General features: G+C 44.0%; 1 protein-coding gene across 1 annotated transcript in view; it reads right to left on the reverse strand.

The window, feature by feature from the left end:
* msh4 (mutS homolog 4) overlaps positions 1–17010 on the reverse strand; it is a 110262-nt gene extending 93252 nt beyond the window's left edge. The window contains exons 1-3 of the mRNA XM_078219229.1: positions 16959–17010; positions 15927–16046; positions 8369–8563 (exon numbers count right to left, since the gene is read on the reverse strand). Of these exons, the coding sequence (XP_078075355.1) occupies positions 8369–8563; positions 15927–16046; positions 16959–17010 (367 nt within the window). The remainder of the gene's footprint in view (positions 1–8368; positions 8564–15926; positions 16047–16958) is intronic.
* Positions 17011–19549: the final 2539 nt, after the last annotated feature.

Genomic DNA, 19549 nt, shown 5'->3' on the forward strand with positions numbered 1-19549 from the left:
GGTGGGCAGGATGTGTGGATTAGGGTAGCATGCATCAGGCCGGAGTGGGGGCATTAGTGGCGGAGTAAGGGGGTTTATCAGGAAGGTTTATAGCTTTGGCATGAGCAAGAACCTTTGCTGGCATTACAAAATTTCTTTTTTGACAAATTATTTATTAGTGTCCAAGTAAGCTTACATTAACCCTGTAATGAAGTTACTGTGGAAGAGTACACCGAGGGAGAATTTAGTATGGCCAATCCACCTGACTAACATATCTTTAGAGTGTGGGGGGAAACTGGAGCACCTGGAGGAAACCCATGCACGCACAGGGAGAACATGCAGACTCTGCACAGGTAGAAATCCAAGTAGGGAGTCCAATCCGGTGCTCCGGGTCTATTTCCACGGATGGTTCGATGTGGCGGGATCGTACCACCCATGTTGTGCCCCATATATGTTGGCGTTTCGTGTTGGGGGGTTATTATCCATGGGGGTGAGGTGGAGGATTAGGATTATTTTTGAGATAGGGTGTTTAGATTAAAGATTGAGTATTTTGAAGCCCATGTTGGGGGGGAAGAAAAAAAGAAAAGGATGGTTCGAGGTTTACATTATAAGGCAGGGTCTCGTTTGCTAGTTATGAGTTTCCCTTTGATCAGGGTCCATTATTTTAAAGTGATCTGGGGGGGCGGTTACTGATTACCCTGCAGTAGGGAATGGGTTAATGAACTTTGTCACACTTAAGCATTAAGACCCAAACTCTGTGATTTTGTTGAGAACACTGCAGAGTCCATGTTTTTGTCAGAGTTCGGTGTTTTTCATGTCTGTGCCAGATAAAAGGAACAGCTATTCCTCTGTCTCCATTTGTTATCAAGAAATGCGATTAACCCAGCTCGAAATAAGCTAAACAGTCTCCATTTTTATGTAGCTTTGTTTAACACGATGGAGTTGACATGTATGCCTTCTGTCCTTGTATAACCATAGATTCATATATATATATTCATCATACGTTATTCATCTTATCCTGATATAAAGTATTATACAAACCTGTATGTAGATTAGTTAACTTGTTTGTGCAAAACCTGTGATGTTGTTTCAAGGATATAAATGACGAACAATCGTGGCCTTGGAGATCGAACAAACTACGCAGAGGAAGATACTGCTAATACAAGAATCTCACCATGAACAATGACAGACAACTTAGAGAATTGCAATGTAATGAGGGCGGGGCCCGGGACATATATAAACTCTGTTCTTACTTGTGTTCGATGGAACACAAGCCTGGAATTGCGGATAGCGAAGAGCATTGTCGGGCAATACAGCAGGATATAGATAGGCTGGAAAATTGGGCGGAGAGGTGGCAGATGGAATTTAATCCGGATAAATGCGAAGTGATGCATTTTGGAAGAAATAATGTAGGGAGGAGTTATACAATAAATGGCAGAGTCATCAGGAGTATAGAAACACAGAGGGACCTAGGTGTGCAAGTCCACAAATCCTTGAAGGTGGTGAAGAAGGCATATGGTATGCTTGCCTTTATAGGACGGGGTATAGAGTATAAAAGCTGGAGTCTGATGATGCAGCTGTATAGAACGCTGGTTAGGCCACATTTGGAGTACTGCGTCCAGTTCTGGTCGCCGCACTACCAGAAGGACGTGGAGGCATTGGAGAGAGTGCAGAGAAGGTTTACCAGGATGTTGCCTGGTATGGAGGGTCTTAGCTATGAGGAGAGATTGGGTAGACTGGGGTTGTTCTCCTTGGAAAGACGGAGAATGAGGGGAGATCTAATAGAGGTATACAAGATTATGAAGGGTATAGATAGGGTGAACAGTGGGAAGCTTTTTCCCAGGTCGGAGGTGACGATCACGAGGGGTCACGGGCTCAAGCTGAGAGGGGCGAAGTATAACTCAGACATCAGAGGGATGTTTTTTACACAGAGGGTGGTGGGGGCCTGGAATGCGCTGCCAAGTAGGGTGGTGGAGGCAGGCACGCTGACATCGTTTAAGACTTACCTGGATAGTCACATGAGCAGCCTGGGAATGGAGGGATACAAACATAAGAACATAAGAACATAAGAAATAGGAGCAGGAGTAGGCCATCTAGCCCCTCGAGCCTGCCCCGCCATTCAATAAGATCATGGCTGATCTGACGTGGATCAGTACCACTTACCCGCCTGATCCCCATAACCCTTAATTCCCTTACCGATCAGGAATCCATCCATCCGCGCTTTAAACATATTCAGCGAGGTAGCCTCCACCACCTCAGTGGGCAGAGAATTCCAGAGATTCACCACCCTCTGGGAGAAGAAGTTCCTCCTCAACTCTGTCTTAAACCGACCCCCCTTTATTTTGAGGCTGTGTCCTCTAGTTTTAACTTCCTTACTAAGTGGAAAGAATCTCTCCGCCTCCACACTATCCAGCCCCCGCATTATCTTATAAGTCTCCATAAGATCCCCCCTCATCCTTCTAAACTCCAACGAGTACAAACCCAATCTCCTCAGCCTCTCCTCATAATCCAAACCCCTCATCTCAGGTATCAAACGATTGGTCTAGTTGGACCAAGGAGCGGCACAGGCTTGGAGGGCCGAAGGGCCTGTTTCCTGTGCTGTACTGTTCTTTGTTCTTTGATGAGAAGGCTGAGGGTCCACTGTTAGGAACCTCACTTCTCCCACAATTGTGAAAATAAACCTGCATTTTGAACCACTAATAGTGTCAGAGGTTTTTTACCTACAACAACCCTTTTAGGGGAGTTTCCTTTGCTAGTCAAGGTGTGTTCCCCCTGTGGCCAGGGTTCCTTCCATCGTTCAAAGTGATTCAAGGGAGTCTGGAAATTTGCCCTTTTGTTACTTGTGGTGAGCTATCCTGTGTCCAGGTTTCTCCCATTGTTTCAGTGATGCGCGATTGATTCACACGGGAGGCTAGGACCTACCTGGGAATAAAGGCTTTTATTCGCAACAAGATTGGAGCACACTACTTAACAATATTATCCCAGACTCAGGGCTACTAGAAAGTAGCAGTGACCTTTATACTCCTGTAAGAAGGCGGAGCCGAACGGAGAGTACCACATAAACAATAATAACAGGTGGAACACCCAAACCCTAACCCCAACAGTAACAAGAGCAACATATGTACAAGTACCCATAGTGGTGACCATCTATGGTTCACCACATTCACCCTTCCTTTAAAAACAAAGGCCGGTAGGGTAAGGAGACAATACGAACTGTCCATATGTTCACAAGTTCAGCCGTATCGGGGATCCGCACTGTCTCTGCGACCTCCGCAGCACTGGCTCCAGTGCCGGTTCTGGTGACCGTGGTGACGACCCTCTCTCCGAGGTGGTGTCCACTGACTCCTCCAGTTCCTCACACGCCTGTCGACCTCGAGGTGGCGACAATCTCCTGGACTCAGGCAAGCTGTACACGGGAGTAAGAGGATTAAGTTGAGATCCCGATGCTGCCCGCGCCGTGTCAGGAGGGGAGAGAATGGGCAAAGGAATCCTAACCAGGGGTGCGGGAGTGACAGGGGTTTCCAGGTCCCCTGCAGGCGCTAGATCTCTGATAGAGACCGTGTCCTCTCGCCCGTCAGGATATGCCACATAGGCATATTGAGGGTTGGCGTGGAGGAGATGGACCTGTTCAACCAAAGGGTCGGACTTGCGGGCCCTAACATGCCGCCGCATGAGGACAGGTCCTGAGTACGTCAACCAAGACGGCAGTGAGGTCCCAGAGGAAGACTTCCGAGGGAAGGTAAACATCCGCTCATGCGGGGTAGCGTTGGTTGCCGTACACAGGAGGGACCGGATTGAATGGAGCGCATCAGAAAGTACCTCTTGCCAACGGGTGACTGGAAGACCCCTAGACCTTAGCGCCAGTAAAACAGCCTTCCAGACTGTAGCGTTTTCTCTCTCGACCTGTCCGTTACCCCGGGGTTGTAACTCGTAGTCCTACTTGAGGCAATTCCCTTAGAGAGCAGGTATTGCCTCAAGTCGGCGCTCATAAACGACGAACCCCTATCACTGTGGATATAACTGGGGTAGCCGAACAGGGTAAAAAGACTCCGCAGGGCTTTGATGACCGTGGCAGAGGACATGTCAGAACAGGGGACGGCAAAGGGGAATCGGGAGTATTCGTCAACCACGTTGAGGAAATACACATTCCGATCTGTCGAAGGAAGGGGCCCCTTGAAGTCGACACTCAGTCGTTCAAAAGGGCGAGTGGCCTTAATGAGGTGTGCCCTGTCAGGCCGGTAGAAGTGCGGCTTGCACTCTGCACAAACCTGGCAGCTTCGAGTTATCGACCTGACATCCTCTATGCAGTAGGGCAGATTCCGAGCCTTTACAAAATGGAAAAACCGAGTGATCCCCGGATGGCAGAGATCATTGTGGAGGGCCTGTAACCGGTCCTCCTGCACACTGGCACATGTTCCACGCGACAGGGCATCTGAGGGCTCATTGAGCTTCCCCGACGGTACATGATATCATAGTTGTAGGTGGAGAGTTCGATTCTCCACCTCAAGATTTTATCATTCTTAATTTTTCCCTTTAACGTGTTGTTGAACATGAAGGCCACGGACCGCTGGTCCGTGAGCAGGGTAAACTGTTTGCCAGCCAAATAATGGCGCCAATGCCATACGGCCTCCACAATGGCCTGAGCCTCTTTCTCCACAGAGGAGTGCCGAATTTCAGGGCCTTGGAGGGTGAGAGAGAGAAAGGCAACGGGCCTGCCCGCCTGGTTAAGTGTGGCGGCCAGGGCGAAATCAGATGCATCACTCTCCACTTGAAAAGGGATGGACTCATCAACAGCGTGCATCGTGGCTTTCGCGATGTCGGCTTTTATCCCTGCAAAGGCTAGGCGAGCCTCTGCTGTCAGGGGAAAAGAGGTAGATTTTATGAGCGGACGGGCTTTGTCCGCGTAATTGGGGACCCACTGTGCATAGTACGAGAAGAAGCCTAAGCATCTTTTCAGTGCTTTGATGCTAGTGGGTAGGGGAAATTCAAGGAGGGGACGCATACGGTCTGGATCGGGGCCGATGACCCCGTTTTCCACCACGTATCCGAGGATTGCTAGGCGGTGCTTGCTAAATACGCACTTCTCCTTGTTATAGGTCAGGTTCAGGAGAGACGCAGTGCGTAAAAACTTCTGGAGGTTTGCGTCGTGGTCCTGCTGGTCATGGCCGCAGATAGTGACATTGTCCAGGTATGGGAAGGTAGCCTGTAGCCCGTTTTGGTCCACCATTCGGTCCATCTCACGCTGGAAGACCGAGACCCCATTAGTGAGGCCGAAAGGGACTCTTAAAAAGTGGTAGAGTTGGCCATCCGCCTCAAAGGCCGTGTATTTGCGGTCCTCTGGGCGAATGGGGAGCTGGTGGTAGGCTGACTTCAAGTCGATGGTGGAGAACACCCGGTACTGCGCAATCTGGTTGACCATGTCAGATATGCGCGGGAGAGGGTACGCGTCCAGCTGCGTGTACCTATTAATGGTCTGACTATAGTCCATGACCATCCGGGGCTTGTCTCCAGTCTTAACCACCACGACTTGTGCTCTCCATGGGCTAGTGCTAGGTTGAATGACCCCTTCCCTGAGGAGCCGCTGAACCTCAGATCTAATAAAGATCCGATCCTCAGCGCTGTAACCCCTGCTCTTAGTCACGATGGGCTTGCAGCCTGGCACGAGATTTTCGAATAGGGAAGGCGGGGTAATTTTGAGTGTTGAGAGGCCACATGTGGAGCGCGCTGGACAACTTGGAGGCTGCTATTCTCCCACTGAAAGTGGGAGGAGTGGCCCATCGTACTGCAGGATCACACTCTTCAGGTGGACCATAAAGTCTAGCCCCAGAAGTACCGGAGCGCAAAGGTGCGGTAACACAAGGAGCCTGAAGTTCTCGTAGACTGTGCCCCGCACCATTAAGGTTACCACACAGCTCCCAACAACGAGGACAGATCGGGACCTCGACGCCATGGAGATTGTCTGCCTGACAGTTTGCACACGGAGAGCGCACCATTTTACTGTAACCGGATGGATGAAGCTCTCCGTGCTCCCGCTGTCAAACAGGCAATGCGCCAGGCGCTCGTTTACCCCTATGTCCATCATGGACTTGTCGAGTCTGTGAGGCTTGGCCTGGTCCAGGATGATTGACGCCACTGTTGGATCCCGAGCGTAACTGCAGGCAGCTGAGATAGCCGATGACGAGGACCCCTGCTGGTCTTCTGCGGCCGGTGTCGACCAAAGTGGCTGCGCCCATGAATCGCACGTGGTCGATGATGTTGAAAACGGCGGCACCCGCAGGTCGCACGTGGCTTGCGTCATCATAGGAAATGGCGGCGCCCGTGGATCGCACGTGGCTGAAGACATCGATGAGGCCGGAGACAAGGAGATGGATCCTGGGGAGTCGCACGCAGCACTGCTGGGCTTGGAAGGGGTCTTTGCTCGGCACACTTTTGCATAGTGCCCTTTCTTTCCACAGACGGAGCAAAACACCGTCCTGGCCAGACATCTCTGGCGAGGATGCTTCGCCAATCCGTAGAAATAGCACTGTGGGCCTCCAGGAGCTGCCACAGCCGTCAGGTCTGAAGTTGGGAGCATTATCACGTAGTTCCGAGGAGCCGCCGAGTACAGTTGAGGCGGTGGCTGTGCTTGCCACGCTGTTCCCACGTGGTCGGTGGGGTAGGTTTCGAGACTTCTGGAGGCCGTTTCCATTGCATCGGCCAATTCTACCGTCTTAGCCAGGTCCAGGTTACCCTGCTCTAGCAGCCGCAGGCGAATATAGGATGAGCCGATTCCCGCCACAAACGCGTCCCAAATAAGGTCGTTGGTGTATTGAGTAGCCGACACCTCCTTGCAGTTGCAGGCTCTGGCTAGCTGTTGAAATTCGCGCAGGTACTGTCCCGTAGTTTCGCCGGGCTGCCGCCGTCGAGTGGCTAATAGGTGACGAGCATGAATTTCGTTCGGCTGTTTATTATACAGCTTCTTGAGTAATTCGATAGCATCTTTGTAATTTTGGGAATCGCGAATTGTTGCATACACAGTGTCGCTCACCCTGGCGTGGAGGACCCGCAATCTGTCGGCGTCAGACTGGACTGTTGTCGAGACCTCAACGTAATCCTCGAAGCACTTCAACCAATGGTCGAAGGTATTCGACGCCCCAGCGGCACGCGGATCCAAGGTTAGCCGATCGGGCTTTAGCATCTGCTCCATTTTTTTTTCGAACAAAATTTTCAGTATTTTGTTGTGAATAAAATTGATGCGCGATTGATTCACACAGGAAGCTAGGACGTACCCGGGAATAAAGGCTTTTATTCACAACAAGATTGGAGCACACTACTTAACAATATTATCCCAGACTAAGGGCTACTAGGAAGTAGCAGTGACCTTTATACTCGGCGGAGCCGAATGGAGTGTACCACATAAACAATAATAACAGGTGGAACACCCAAACCCTAACCCCATCAGTAACAAGAGTAACATATGTACAAGTACCCATAGTGGTAACCATCTATGGTTCACCACATTCAGGTAATTGAATACTTAAAGATTTGCATTTTTTCTAGTCTTGCCTGTTAATTGTAGTGAGTGCCCAAGTGGCCAGCATGTCCTCCATTTTTAGATGGATTGAGAAGTTACAGGTCTATATTTTTGTTTTAGGGATTTGTCTTTTCCAGAGTGGATTCGTTTGGCCGTCCTAATAGGTTCCCATGTGTAAGTATCAGGCCGGAGTGGGGCATTAGTGGTGGAGTAAGGGGGCATGTATTACCCCCATTGCTTGATTTAATTTATTATTGTCACATGTATTAGTATACAGTGAAAAGTATTGTTTCTTGCATGCTATACAAAGCATACTGTTCATAGAGAAGGAAAGGAAAGAGTGCAGAACGTAGTGTTACAATCATCGCTAGGGTGTAGAGAAAGATCAACTTAATGCGAGGTAGGTCCATTCAAAAGTCTGATGGCAGTAGGGAAGAAACTGTTCTTGAGTCAGCTGGTGCATGACATCAGACTTTTGCATCTTTTTCCCAATGGAAGAAGGTGGAAGAGAGTATGTCCGGGTGCGTGGGGCAGTAGGAAGTGTAGACAGAGTCAAAGGTGAAACTGTAACAATCTGCGGACAGTGCCCAGGACACCATCAGAAAATTGTTATTTTTGTGTAGATGTAGAAGGTTCACTCACCCCAGGGCTGCTGAAGGTCGCTGGAAGAGGAAGGGTTAGATAAAGATATAGAAGGATGTGCTTATCGGGTGAGATAAAGTAGAATGGGGGAAGGGAAATTATCAAAAGTCTCTATCATTCACTCTACATTTTTGCTTTGATGACAATGATGGCAACAAACTAGTGGGACTGAGAAAGAATATGTTTGAATTATTTGTTGATGAAAGATAAAAAATAAGATCATTATTAGTGAACCTGAATGCCCAGTTTGGGGAGTACGAAGTTTGCAAGTGAGTCTTGCATTGCGACTGCTGCTGTTGGTGGACACAGGTGTCTTCCCGAGTCTGGTCTCATCAAAACCCTTCAATGAAGAACTGCTCTGTGCCGAGGCAGCAGTAAACAGGCTTCGATTCCCAGCATTTGAACTTTTATCACCAAAGTATGATTCTGCTAAAACAAAAATCAAGGAAGATTATTATGAGTAGAATGACTAACAGCTTGCATTTATATAAAAGCACTTGACCTCTGAGGTCATGCACCAGCTGACTCAAGAACAGTTTCTTCCCTGCTGCCATGTTAAAGTGGCTTTAACATTAATGAAACACCCACAGGAGCAAAATGCGATGAACCACATGTGAAGATACTGGGATGGGATGGGCTTGGTCTATGGCACAAGATTTCACTTAACAAAACAAGCTTTATTGAATATAAAATCAAATAAAAAACCACTATTAACTTAACAAGGTTTTTAACTATATATGTGATGCACTCAGGCATACTCCTACACCCCCAAATTCACTTGGAAGTTATATACTGCTGTAGGGACAATGCATGAATATTCCACAGTCAGCTATCACTATTCTGAGAGGTGAAATTTTCATTTACCCTATCCTAACTGTGGAGATCTCAGTCCCTTGTTCTGTTTACTTTCCCAATTTAAAAAAAATTCTCTCTTGGGATGTGGGTGTCACTGGCAAGGCCAGCCTTTATCACCCATCCTTAATAGCTCTTGAAATAAGTGGCTTGCTAGGCCAGTTCAGAGGGCAATTAAGAGTGAACGACGTTTCTGTGGTTCTGGAGTCACAGGTAGGTCAGACTGAGTAAGGATGGCAGATTTCCTTTCTTAAAGGACATTAGTGAAGCAAATGGGTATTTGTTACTATCAATGATTCTTTCATGGCCACCATTAGTGAGACTAGATTTATATTCCAGATTTATGAATTGAATTTACATTCCACCAGCTGCCATGGTAGGATTCAAACACATGTCCTCAGAACAATAGCCTGGGTCTTTGGATCCAGTGACATTACCACCATTCCACCATCTCCCCCTAATACTTCAAAGCTACTCTGCCCATTACTTTCATTTGCAATAAGACACTGAGACCTAGTATAGGTTTCCCTCCAACTTCAAATTAGGCAATCTTCCAGTGCAGAGGAGATTCACTTGAATGGTAGACATGTACTCGGAGGACTAATTTGGAAGGTAATGGAGAAAATGTTGGAGAGCAAGGCTAAATTGGACAACCATTACCATCCTGGCTGCTGTTAATACCGGACAAGTCAGATCCCAGAGTGAAAACTGGCTTGATAGATCCTAACTTGTTATTTTTATTTAGAAACCATGGAGGAAAGTTACTGAACAAATCCACAGGCAACTGAGAGCTTACAATCCCTGCCTTCTCTCTCTGACATGCACACTCTGAACGCCCCTCACTCAACTCCTGTCATTCCTGCCTCTTTACCCTGGATCACTGTCGCTAAGCAACAGTAAAGCTTTCTACTTTGGTGTTTTGTTTTCCCGAATCACTGAATTTTCAACCCATCTCTTAAACTTTAGGGATTATAAAACCTCATTAAAACTGTACATACACAAACAAACCCAGAAGACCTGAAACATTTTGTCCAGACACCCACGTACCAAGGTTTATAAACAAAACCTAAGTGGAACTGAAACCATTTTTACCGAATACATAAATATATTATATAAATTCAACTTAAAATTATATAATGTTCATAACACAACTCTGTCAAAGAATTGGCTTGTCTTGCTGAATGATTCTCTATCAAAGATGTAGAGGAGGGATTTAGGGAGAGTATTCCAGAAGTTAGGATCAAGAAGGCTGAAGTGGCAGCCACCAAAAATGGAGTGAAAGAAATGGAGGATCATAAGTTGCCAGGATCTAAGTCCAAAGTAAAGCTAGACCAATTCCTGGACAGAAGGCACCTATTCAAAAGCGACAAGTTGCACTTCAACACAAGTGGGACCAATGCCTTCGAAAGGAAGTTCATTAGTGTGGGTAGGAAGCGCTTAAACAACAGCATGTAGAAGAAGAGGAATAGAGTACATAAAGTGAGAGTATTGGACTTTATTAGAGAAAGAAGTAATGCCATATTAGGACTACATTAGGAACAGGCTCAAAGAGCTGACTGGCCTACGTCTACTCTCAAGTCTAATGTTCCAATAAATGCAAACACGTTTAGCATGCCTGTGTGTAAATACACTGTGCTAAATATGATGTAGTTGGTGAGTTACAAGCACAAATAGAAGTATGGGAATCTTGTGCAAAGGCAATAGCAGAAATGTGGCTCAAAAATGATGAGGACTGGACACAATATACAAGGATATAAATGTTCAGAAAATGTATCTGGGAATACAGGTACAGAATTCCCCAAATGTGACGTCACAGGTGGGTAGGGTCGTAAAGAGTGCCTTTGGTACATTGACCTTTATAAATCGGAGTATCGAGTATAAAAGTTGGAGTGTTATGGTAAGGTTATATAAGGCATTGGTGAGGCCGAATTTGGAGTATTGTGTACAGTTTTGGTCACCTCGTTACAGGAAGGATGTAAATAAGGTTGAAAGAGTGCAGAGAAGGTTCACAAGGATGTTGCCGGGACTTGAGAAGCTGAGTTACAGAGAGAGATTGAATAGGTTGGGACTTTATTCCCTGGAGCGTAGAAGATTGAGGGGAGATTTGATAGAGGTGTATAAGATTTTGATGGGTATAGATAGAGTGAATGCAAGCAGGCTTTTTCTGCTGAGGCTAGGGGAGAAAAAAACCAGAGGGCATGGGTTAAGGGTGAAAGGAGAAAAGTTTAAAGGGAATATTAGGGGGGGGCTTCTTCACGCAGAGAGTGGTGGGAGTGTGGAATGAGCTGCCGGATAAAGTGGTAAATGCTTTTAACATTGAAGAAAAACTTGGACGGGTTCATGGATGAGAGGGGTGTGGAGGGATATGGTCCAAGTGCAGGTCAGTGGGACTGGGCAAAAAATGGTTCGGCACAGACAAGAAGGGCCAAAAGGCCTGTTTCTGAGCTGTAATTTTCTATGGTTCTATGGTTCTAAAAGATACAAAAGCCAAAAAGGGACCTGGGATGACAGTACTGATTAGGCAAGATATGTACCAGAATTTTACCGCCTCGCCGCCCGAGGCTTGTAAGATCCTGCCTGAGGCCAATGGGGAATGCCATTCTGCGAGCCTCACCCACCCCGGAATTGTTGCTGCCATGCCAGTAAATTTCCGGCCATAGTGTTGGAAATAAATGAGGTCTTTGAGAGGGCAAGGACAAAAGGTAATATCACACTACTTGGGAGTATTTCATAGACCTTCAAATAGCGAGAAAGAAAAAGGGGACGAAATCTGCAAGGAAATCAGAGATGTGCAATGACTACAGATGGTCACTTAGTAGTACAGAACTTGACTACAATTGAAACAAGACATTCTGCTGAAGTCATCTTGCCTTCACCAAAACAGAAAAAAGAATACCAAATCTCAAAGGGAACGACATTTTGACTGCATGAGAAAAGGATGCTGATTGATTGGAACTCTGATTGGTGGAAACATTGCCATGGAGAATGCTCCAAGAAATGGCTGTCCTCCAGACTTTTATTTGATTGAAAAAATCTTAATGCATGGACATGTTCTCTCTGTTTGCCAAGAGACAGAGCCCTGTAGGTGAATATATGTCGTTTGTAACACGTGAGCCCGACTGATCATCTTAAATTGGTTTTGTGTAATTCTTTGCAAAATTGGGATTCCTTAAAAGAGGTTTTACAGTACATGTCAGATGACTAATTCAAATGAGAACCAGCTCAAATACAATATGTTGAGAGGGAGGTGAAGAGGAAAATAAGACTGACAAAGAAGGAGTAAAAGGTTAAAGTTTATTTGTGTCACAAGTAGGCTTACATTAACACTGCAATGAAGTTACTGCAAAAATCCCCTAGTCGCCACACTCTGGCGCCTGTTCGGGTACACTGAAGGAGAATTTAGCACAGCCAATGCACCTAACCAACATGTCTTTCAGACTGTGGGAGGAAACCGGAGCACCTGTAAACACATGCAGACATAGGGACAATGTGCAAACTCTGCACAAACAGTGACCCAAGCCCAGAACCCGGGTCCCTGGCACTGTAAGGCAGCAGTGCTAACCACTGTGTCACCGTATGAGAATAGAATGGCTGATGAAGTGAAAAGGAACCCAAAGATCTTCTACTGGCATTTCAATGTTAAATGGGAAGAGGTGGATTGAGTCCCATTGGGGACAAAGTGAGTGATTTACGCTTAGAGATGCAGGGCAAGGCTAGAATCGTATTGATGCTTACTAAGAGGAATCTGACAAAATATTAATAGAAGTGGGGATAATGGTGGAAGCAATGGATTATGTGAGAATTGAAATGACCATGGTACTGCAAAGGGTATTGTGCTTTGGGTAGATAGGTAACTTGGCCAGGTAGCTTCATTCCAGGTCTCTAAAGCACAGGTGTGGAGATAGCGGTAGGCCTCGATTTATCTTTCAAATTTGCTTAGATGGGGGGAAAGTGACAAGGAATTGTAAAAAAGAATGTAAGGACAGTCATAGCCACTGCAGGTCAGTCAGTCTGTGGTGATTAAGGTTCTGTAAACCATAATCAGGGGAAGTAAATCAACAGGTACTTTGGAAAGGTTTGAGTTAATAGAGAGCCAGAAAGTATTTGTAAAAGCTAGCTTGCGCTTGACTAATTGTTTTAACTATATTTGTGGTTGTGGGGCTTTTTTGTAAAGAATAAACTGGTTTGCACAGGTAAATTCAAACTAACAACAGATTTATTCTGGGAAGTCTCGCCTGTACAGAGTACAGAGAGAAAGTAAAACAGTAGCCTCCGCAAACACCTTAATGATGCCACCATCAAATCATGTGATCAGCTCTTAAAGCAAACATACAACCCTTTTCAATATATAACATCCCTCCCCTTTACATCTGTGATCATGACATCAAATTACTATGATGTTATACATAGGCTCAATAATACTCTAGATACAGTACTATGCAGCATTAATCATTATACACAGTCAATAAGAATGTTGATCAGGATGACATCAATTCCTGTTTGGTTGTATACGACTTAATGGAATTTGGCTGTCCTTGACCCTAGAAGTATGATTTGGAATTTCAGTTGACACTTTTTCTCTTCAAACTAGTTCTACATCATTATCATATGGTATAGAGCTAAGACATAATGATCAGGCAACTCAGATTCAACAAAGTCTTACGTAGTAGTATTCACACACAAGGGACTAAAGACATTGACGCTTCTGGGGGTGATTCTGAAAAATCATTTAGAGGTGACAACAATTGGTCAGCATAACATCGCCAAACGAGTTCATCTTTCAGTTTAAAGCATGTAAGAACCCACTTCTCACTTGTGACATAACTATGCGCTAACATTCAATCTTCTTGCTGAAGTGAGCATTGTTTTCTCCTCATGTCTTGTCTGGCAACCTGAGAATGTTGTTAATACTCTACTATCTCTGAAGCTTTTGGAGGTAATAACAAATCAAATGTAGTTCTTAACTTTCTCTTTCAGGGTAGTAATGCAGACTGAACTTTGTGCAGTCTGATGAGTAGTGGTTCTATAAGGTGGCAGAAAGCTATTCATACAACACGATAAAAACCCTACTCTTTTGAAACCTTTAAAGAATGTTTCAAGGATTGTACTAATCTTTTTGCTAATCCAATGGTTAATGGATGATAAGGTATGGATTTTATATGCTGAATACCCTTTACTTTGAGATAATCCTGAAACTCTTGTAAACTGTGATCAATTATTGCTAACAAACTGTTCCAGTTACCAGATCTTGCAAAAATTTTAGCACATTTGTTCACTTGCAGTAGATCGCATTATAACTTCTGGCCAGTTTGAGTGTGCATCAATTATGATTAAAAACATGTGGGTGGCACAGTGGTTAGCACTGCTGCCTCACAGCACCAGGGATCTGGGTTCAATTCCCGGCTTGGGTGACTGCATGGGTTTTCTCCGGGTGCTCCGGTTTCCTCCCACTGTCCAAAGATGTGCAGATTAGGTTGATTGGCTATGTTATATTGTCTATAGTATCCCGGGATGTGTAGGTTAAAGGGATCAGCGGTATAAATGTGTGGAGTTGTTTTCAGTGCAGACTCGATGGGCTGAATGGCCTCCTCCTGCACTGTGGGGTTTCTATGATGTAACCCCCAAACAGACCAGCAAAATCGACATGTAATTGTTGCCATTGCATTTTAGCCCATTGCCAAGGATGTAAATGAGTCAAGTGTGGTGTATTTGCTGTATATGCACTTTTTCTTCAATCTGAGCATCCAGATCTGGCCACCAAAAGTAACTGCTAATTCCTTCATCTTGACTCTACCAGGATGCCCTGCATGTAGTTGTTCAAGAACTCTTCTATGCAGACTAGGAGGAATGATCACTTGGATTCCCCGCAATAGACATCCAACTTGAATGGTCAACTCAAGCTTTCTTGACACATATGGTTTGAAATCAAGATGTATATGATACATTCCAGATCTTGTTCCTTTCAATACCATATCCATCACCTCCTCTATCATGGGATCATTTCTGAAATGTTTCTGAACTTGAGAATATGTCACAGGCAAATATTAGCAGAAGTAGTTGGTGGCATCTGTTTAATAGGTAACGGTGTGCTAATAATAATTCATCAGCATGGCACTCTAATTGACAATACTTTATATCATAAGAGTCTGCAGAAAAAATTAGTGACCATCTTTGCAATCGGATAGCAGCTGAGGACAGTATGCCTTTATACGGCCCAAAAATAGTTAAGGGTCGATGATCATTAATAATGTTAAATGACCATATAATAATGAAACCTTTGTGCATCAAATATTATCCTCAATGATTCTTTTTGTATCTGAGCAGTTAGATTCAACACCAGAGTACGCAAAGCAAATGTTATTCGTCGTTCTTCTCTCAAAGGCATGAGACACAAATGTCCCTGCTCCAAAAACATCGCAAACAAGCGGTAATGGTAGCTTCGGATTACAATGAACTAATACTTAAGACTTCTGCAAAGCGCCTTTGACATCCTTGTATGCTTTCTCACATTCTGTTCCACGACCATTTCACAGAGTAAATAATTCAATGGCTTCAATAATGCAGCTAAATTTGGAATAAATTTGCCATAATAATTTATTAACCCTAGAAAGGACATCAGTTGTGTCACAGTTGTTGGACTTGGTTCTTCTAAAATAGTGTCCATCTAAGTGCTTTATGTAGGCCTTTACTATCAATAACGTTGACTCAAATACCAATGTCTGGAAAAAGCCACTTTTCTTTCTTGATACGCAGACCATGTGCTTGAAGACATTCAAACTTTGTTTCTAAATTATTCAAGTGCACCTGTTCACCAGACCTGTAATTATAATTAAAGTAACATTGTACACCAGAGAGACCACTGAAAATCTGATCCATCAATCTTTGGAATAGGGCTGGTGCGGATGCTCTTCCAAAATGCAATCTTTTACAATGAAAAGACCTTTATGAGTAAAGATGGTAAGCAATGGTTGGAACTCAGCGACTACATTCATCTGTAAATATGCTTGTGAAAGATCAATCTTACGGAAATTCTGCCCACCTGATAATCCAGCAAACAAATCTTCAATTAAAAAAAGCAAATTTCAATCAGCACACAACACGAGATTTATGGTTGTTTTAAAATCACAAAATACGAAATGAACCATCTGTAGGATTCTATGTTTCATGACAGATGTGATGAGGGTAGCCCAGTCACTCATTGTAACTGGTTCTAACACACCAGTGTTAACAAACCGTACTAATTCTTCTTCGACTTTGGGACAAATTGCATATGGCACCATTCTTGCCTCGAGACTTTTTGGTTGACTATTAGACTTTCTCTTAAGTTATACTTGAACTCCCTTCATTAAGCCCAGTGTCTCATCAAATGCACTTATTTATCCAGGTGGTGCTGTTTTGACATTGATCAATTTGCTGACAACACTCGAGTTAAGCTGTACATTCTCCAACCATGATCTCCCAGAGCTGGAAAATTACTACAGACCACATGGAGAGGCAACTCTGCTCTTTGTCCACTCAATTCTACCTTGACCATGATGTAACCTTTTAACAGCACAATCTCTTCTGTATATGTCCTTCAAATCACACCAGCTGGTTTTAAAGAAAGATTTTATCAACTTTTGTTAATAAGTAGTCTCAGGAATTAAAGATACAGCAGCACTAGCATCAACCTCCATCCTAATACGTTTCCACTTAACTTTGGAATTACCCAGAATCTATGTGATTCACCCTGCACAGATAAGATGTTCAGTTGAAGCTCTACATTATTTCCTCTGGGTGCTTCGGTTTCCTCCCACAGTCCAAAGATGTGCGGGTCAGGTTAATTGGCTATGTTAAATTGCCACTTAATGTCAGGGGGACTAACAGGGTAAATACGTGCAGCTATGGGCTGTATCAGATTATGGCCGGTGCAGACTTGATGGGCTGAATGGCCTCCTTCTACATTAAGGATTCTATGATTCTATTTTATTACATTTCTGGATATTCTCTTCCTCACAGTCGTAATTCTTTTCTTTGTAAATCATTTTTTTAGAATGCATCTTATATACGTCTTTAAGTTACCCAGATTCTTCTTCTGAATATTCTTTTCAGGGGAAGCTGGTCTTGCCCTAAAAGATTTTGCAATGTGACGCACTTTGCCACAATTCTTGCACTGACTATCCTTGCTCCAGCATTCACTCACTAAATAGTTCATTTTGGCACATCTGTGACATGTTAGTTGCTGTTTTGACTTGCTAGAGGCAGTTCCCAATTTGTGGATCTTCATTCCTGCACCAAATTGTGAATCCTCTTTTGCAGCCAGTTCCATCCACACTGATTTCTTGTGCTGTTTTTATCATCAAAGCATATTCAATAAGCAGTCTTCTTTGGTTAGCCTCATTGTGGAGACCACTAACTAAATGAAGAGGAGAATCTTCTAATGACTCAGCAAACAAAATGTCGTGCCAGCCTTTTTGAGGTTATCACAAACTGAGCAATGACCTTGCCTTCCATTTGATTCCTTCAATGGAACCTGAACCATTCCATGATGATCAATGGTGGAGAGTAATGTTCTTCAAGGATTTTTCATCATAGGTTTTGGTTCACCCAAGTTCCAGAGTAAATTGAAGATTTTACTTCCAATTGTACTGAGAAAAACTGGTACAAGTAACTCATTTTCAATTTTATTTACTTGTACAAAGTACTGAAAACACTCTAGATAGGAACTCCATCATTCATTTTCTTCAATGAAAGAGCCCATGGATTCTAACTGACCCGCCATTCTCTTGCAGGCACTAGCAACTTGCATCTGTTCAGTATATTGTTTTACTGTCTTCCCGGTACTCCCCTTTTTAATCCTGGAGACTGTTGACTTCATTTCTTTTAAATGACCCAGCCGTGCAGCAAACCATACATCATCTCAACTACACCAGATACTGCTTGGAATCTCACCCTTCTCTGATCAGAAAATAAAACTCTTTTAAAACCACAGAGACCTTTTTTCTTGTCTTCATTCCAGCACTTTAATCCTGTTGTTAGCATTTCCCCAGTCTTCTAATATTCAATGGGTGAGGGCCCACGATATCTTTTTCCTCTACTTAGGATCTTTTCTCGATGTTCTCAACGAAACCAAATCCCAACTTGTCACCTATTTTCTTTTTGTAATGTTCTAACCGTGGTAGGGGTTATGGGTTTCAAACGAAAAGAAAAAGCTGTGGTTCACACACGTAGATTCAAACAACAGATTTATTCTAGTAGTACAAAGTACGGCGTACAAACTGAAAGTAATGGAACAACCTCTGCAAACACCCTTATGACATCAGCATCAAATCATGTAATCAACTAACATGCAACCCTACACTAATCCAATTGATTTTTTTGATTAAGTAACAGAGGTCGATGAAGGGAATGCGATAAATATTGTTGACATGGATTTTAATAAAGTGTTTGACAAGGTATCACATAAAAGACTGGTTAACAAAATTGTGGAATAAAAGGACCAGTGTGCAATCGGATTTTAATAAGTGGCTTAAGGATCGGAAGCAGCAAATTTTGGTGCATTATTTTTATGCACTGGAAGGTGATATTCCCCAAGGATCAGTGTTAGGATATCTTTGTTTTGCCACATATAAATGACTTGGATCTTGGAATGTGGAAATTGAGCAGAGATTTGATAGAGGCATACAAGATTATGGCAGGTATACATAAGGTAGAGAAACAAAAACTCTTCCCATTAGCTGATGGCATAAGGACGAGGACACGTTTAAAATGCTGAGCAAAAGCAAGGGTAATGTGCAGCAACTGGCAAAGACCTAGAACTCACCATCCACGAGGGTGGTGGAAGCAGAAACAATGAATGGCTTCAAAAGGAAATTGGATAGACATTTAGAAGATAAACTTGTAGAACTACAGGAATCAAATGAGGGAGAGGGAGTAACAGAAATGCTCCATGGGGAGCAGGCAGGATTTGTTGGGCCAATGGTCTCCTCTGTAAATGACTGCATGACTCAAATAACCCAAAATTGTTGTCAAACATAATGTGACACCGAGCCACAGAGAAGATACCAGATGTGACCAAAGGCTTGGAGTCAAGCAGTGTCCTAAAGTACAGAAAGAGAGACAGAGAGGGCTAGGTAGGAAATTCTGGAGCTGAGGACTCGGTGAGCTGAAAGTATGGTGAGTAATGATGGGATGAGCGAGTGAGCAGACAGAAGTTGAGGACTCCAGATATCTTGGCAGGATGGAGAACTGGAGGAGGTTGCAGAGATAGTAAAAGGCAAGGCCATTGAAGGAGTTGGGAAAAAAGGGTCAGATTTTTAAAATTAGAGCTGCTGGTGGGCTGAAAATAAATATTGTAAGGAATAATCATTAAGACAACATATATTGAAAGGAATAATACATGGAAGAAATGATTATTAGGACAAGTAGGAGATAATCATTAACATAGAAGAGATAATCACTACCTAAGACGCTCTCATATATCATCACATATCTTATTAAGAATACACTCGTACCCTTTTAAGTGCACGAAACCTTACCAGACCAGTACACATAGATACTCACATGAATGAACATGAAGGCTAA

Source organism: Mustelus asterias, chromosome 8, assembly GCF_964213995.1.
Source record: "Mustelus asterias chromosome 8, sMusAst1.hap1.1, whole genome shotgun sequence".
Classification (NCBI taxonomy): domain Eukaryota; kingdom Metazoa; phylum Chordata; class Chondrichthyes; order Carcharhiniformes; family Triakidae; genus Mustelus; species Mustelus asterias.